The 4,136-nt window shown below is 37.4% G+C and overlaps 1 protein-coding gene across 1 annotated transcript; it reads left to right on the top strand.

The window, feature by feature from the left end:
• LOC18765989 (zinc finger BED domain-containing protein RICESLEEPER 2) lies at positions 1,633-2,439 on the top strand. Its single transcript, XM_020559981.1, has one exon. The coding sequence runs from the start codon at positions 1,633-1,635 to the stop codon at positions 2,437-2,439; it is 807 nt and encodes a 268-aa protein (XP_020415570.1).

A 4,136-nucleotide genomic window follows, 5' to 3' on the forward strand; every position in this document is an offset into this window, starting at 1 on the left:
TTAATTATTATTTAAATTACACATGTTAGAATTTGATTGGTTATAATGGAGAGTTCTATGGGATTATACTAGAACCGGCTACACATAATCACCTGAACTCTTCTTCTTCGCCAAACCCTTCGATCTCTATCTCATTTTCAACTCATTTTAGCCAAACCCTTCAAACCCTCTCCTCTCCGGTCGTTCTCTTCTCTCCTCTATTTCGATCTGGCGACATCTTCGCCTCTGTGTTAACGAGGTCTTCGCCTCCTCTTGTTCTCGTTTCTCCTCTCCTCCGATCCGATATCTGGTAAGAAAAAAAAAAGAATTGGATTGCCTCTCTGTCCATCTCTTTTTCTCTTCTTTTTTCTCTCTTCTTTCTTATCGCCACTCTCTTTCTCTCTTTATGTTTCTGTAATTGCTAATTTGTTAGTTTGTAAAGGATGAAATTAATTAGGGTTTTATTTAGGGTTTGTTTAGGATATGAATTGGGGATTTTCGAATAGGGGTTTCTGTTAAGTGGGGGTTTCGATATTTAGGGTTTATGTTAGAGTTTTTAGGGTTCTGTAATCTGTATTAGGGTTTTTTTTTTTTTGGTACATATTGTTTCTCTTAATTATGGACAGAGAGCTAGTGTGAGCTCCTGCTGCTGCTTTTGTGCCAAAGCTTAAATTCACGTATAAATCAAAATCACAATTGAAGCATAATTTGAAATTGAAAGAATCTGTTTTTGTTTTGATTTGAAGCTGCTGGTGTTTTATTTATTTATTTGTGTTTATGTTTTTGTAGCCGCTGGTTGGTTAGGTTTTGTATGAATATATTGGTGTGAGAACATGTTGTTGAAGCTACTGGTTGGTTAGGTTTTGTATAAATATATTGGTGTGTTTTTATGTTTTTGTAGCTGCTGGTTGGTTAGGTTGTTCTTGTGTTTCCTGTGTGTAGTCTGCTGGTTGGTTAGGTTGTGTGTGATTGTTTTTCGTTATGGTGTCTTTTGTTTTTAGGATAAGATGGAGTCTGGCCAATCCAACACTAATGCCTCAGGATGTGAACAGAACCCCAATCCCAATCCCAAATAGAAACAGAAACCGAAACCCAATCACAAGTAGACTCAGGTATCGTGGGAGGGAAGAGGAAACCCCCAATATCTGTGGTGTGGCAACACTGCAAGAAAGTCCACAAGAAAGATGATAATGGGATCAATAAGGTACTTGCAGTTTGCAACTATTGCAAATTAGAGATGCCGGGTGATTCTAGGAAAAATGGGACAACCGGTATAAGAAATCACCTAGAGAAGAGATCCAAGCTCTCTCCTCTTTTTGAGAGTGGAGATAGAACTCAATCGATCTTGACAAATGTCACTATGCGCGGTCAAGCTCAATTGGTTCCCCACACCTTTAATCAACAAAGGTGTGAAGCCAAATGTGTGAGGTATGTCATTAGGGATGAGATCCCTTTTAGGCATGTTGAGGGTGGAGGGTTTAAGGAGTTTGTGTATGAGTTAAACCCTAAGTTCAAGATCCCTAATAGACAAAAGATAGCTGTGGAGTATGGGATTTGTTTTTAGTTGAGGAGGCCAAAATAATGAGTGTGATAGGTAATCACAGGGTAAGTATCACAACTGATACTTGGACTTCGATCCAAAACATCAACTACATGGTAGTCATAGCCCATTTCATGGACAGTGAGTGGAATTTGCATAAAAGAATTATCAATTTCACAAAGATCACCAGTCACAAGGGTATTGACATAGGCAAGACTTTATGTGCATGCTTGAATGCTTGGGGGATTGAAAAATTGTTTACCATTACGGTTGACAATGCTTCGGCAAATGATGGGCCGGTTGTGTATGTGAGAAATAGGATGAAGGATTTCAATAACCTTTTGCTTGATGGGAAGTATTTGCACTTGAGGTGTGCATGTCATATCCTTAACTTGATTGTTAAGGATGGGTTGAAGGAGCTTCTTAGCTCAATCGAGGGGATAAGGAATTGTGTAAAATATATTCACTCATCCCCATCAAGGTTAGATTCTTTTAGGGACCATTCCTTGGAGATGAGAATAGATGGGATGGCAAATGTGCCAATGGATGTGGCGACAAGGTGGAATTCAACCTATAAAATGCTTGATTGTGCTTTCAAGTACAAGATCGTGTTCAATAGGATGGCGGCGGAAAATGTAGCTTTTCAAGCTTACTTTGAGGAGATAGATAAGGATGGGATGAAGAGAGTGGGTCCTCCGAGTAATGAAGATTGGGAGAAGTCAATCTCATTTGTTCACTTTCTTAAGAAATTCTATGACACAACCTTGAAACTAAGTGCAACCAAAACGGTTACATCCAATATAATTTTCCATGAATTGGTTAGTTTACAAGTTGAGATTGAACTCAAAATGAGTGATTCTAGAGATGCGATCTTGCAAAGGGTGGCTTCATCAATGAAGAAGAAGTTTGACAAGTATTGAGGGAGTTTTGAAAATGTGAACAAGATGATTTTTGTAGCATTAGTGCTAGACCCAAGATTTAAACTTCAAATGCTTAAGATAAGCTTCCAAAATCTCAAGGCCGAAGATAACAAGATAGATGAGGTTGTGCGTGAAGTGAGAACATGCTTGTTCAATTTGTATAATGAGTATAGAGGGGCGGATGGCTTAGTGAGCCAACCAATGAATGAAGGCGAAGATGAGAATGTTGGAAATGATCTTGAAGGCTATCATGATGTTCAAACCAAAATGTTTCATCAACTTGTGCAACAAAGGAAGGAGGAACAACTTGTGGAAATATCCAATGAAGTGGATAAATACTTGACCGACCCTTTTGAAAACCCTTTTACCAAAGGTTTCAAACTCTTGAATTGGTGGAAAGGCAATGAGAGTAGATATCCAATTTCAAAGATTGCCAAGGATATCTTTACAATCCCAAGCTCAACCGTTGCTAGTGAGAATGCCTTTAGCCTAGGCAAGAGGATTGTTGATCCTTTTAAAAGTTCATTGACACCTAAAATGGTAGAGGCTAGTACTAGTGATTGGCTTAGGGCGGATGAATTTTGCTTCTACAAGGAACCAACGGATGAAGAGCTTGCATTCTATAAAGAACTTGAAATACTTGAAGCAAGTAAGACATAATCTACTATTTTGTTTTAAATAAATTATGTTTCTATCTTCTTTTTTTAACATTCATGTTTGGTTTTTCAACATAATTTACTTGTTTTGCTTGTTTTTTTACTAGATGTGGCCGGTACTCAAACTTCTACAACACTACCTCCTCGATTTGATTCCACATTATCATTACCTACTATTTGAGACTCATCAAATTTTGAGTTGTGAGAGACACCATGGTTTGTTTTGTTCCACAAACTTTGTTGTAACAATTTAAGTTTTCATTGCACATTTCATATTTGGGTTGTAATTAATTTTAAATATTCTCATTGCACTTCATTAATCATTTCATATTTGGGTTGTAATTTAATTTTAATTACGTTTTCATTGCACTTCATTTTCTATTTGGGTTGTAACTTATTAAAGTTTTCATTGCACTTCAATTTGTATTTGAGAGTTGTAACTTCTTATTAAGTTTTACTTATGTATCATAATTCGATGATATGATATGATGCTTGATAATCAAAAGTTTTGAATGACAAAAGTTAGGTGGCCTAAAACTAGTATAAACAAAGGTTTGAAAGTTGAAACAAATGGCGTGAAACTAAAAAGGCTTTAACAAATTGGGCAAAATCTGCAAAACAGGGCTTGAAACTGAAAACAAATTGGGCTTCACGGTAAGCCCACAACTGAACTGAACTAGCCGACATTGCGGTTCAACCGTAGTGCGGTAAACCGCAACCTGTGAAACCGGTTGCGGTAGGCAGAATGTTCATTCCGAAGGGTGTCAGATGGTAACTGGTTGCCGTTGATCGGTGCGGTAACCGAACCGAAAACAGCACTAATTATTATTATCATTATTTTTTGCTGCAAGTGATTTGTCTAGAAATGAATGTATTAGAGAAACTGCGAAGTTTCTTAGAGGTCAAACTTAAAGCTAACCCACACCCCCTATTGGTACTTCAATAACAATGTAATTGAGACATGTCAAAGCAGGACGCATCATAATTACCTTCTAAATAGACCTTTCTGATGACCATTTCAATGTGTGGAAAAGGGATTTC

This window comes from Prunus persica, chromosome G3 (genome assembly GCF_000346465.2).
Source record: "Prunus persica cultivar Lovell chromosome G3, Prunus_persica_NCBIv2, whole genome shotgun sequence".
Classification (NCBI taxonomy): domain Eukaryota; kingdom Viridiplantae; phylum Streptophyta; class Magnoliopsida; order Rosales; family Rosaceae; genus Prunus; species Prunus persica.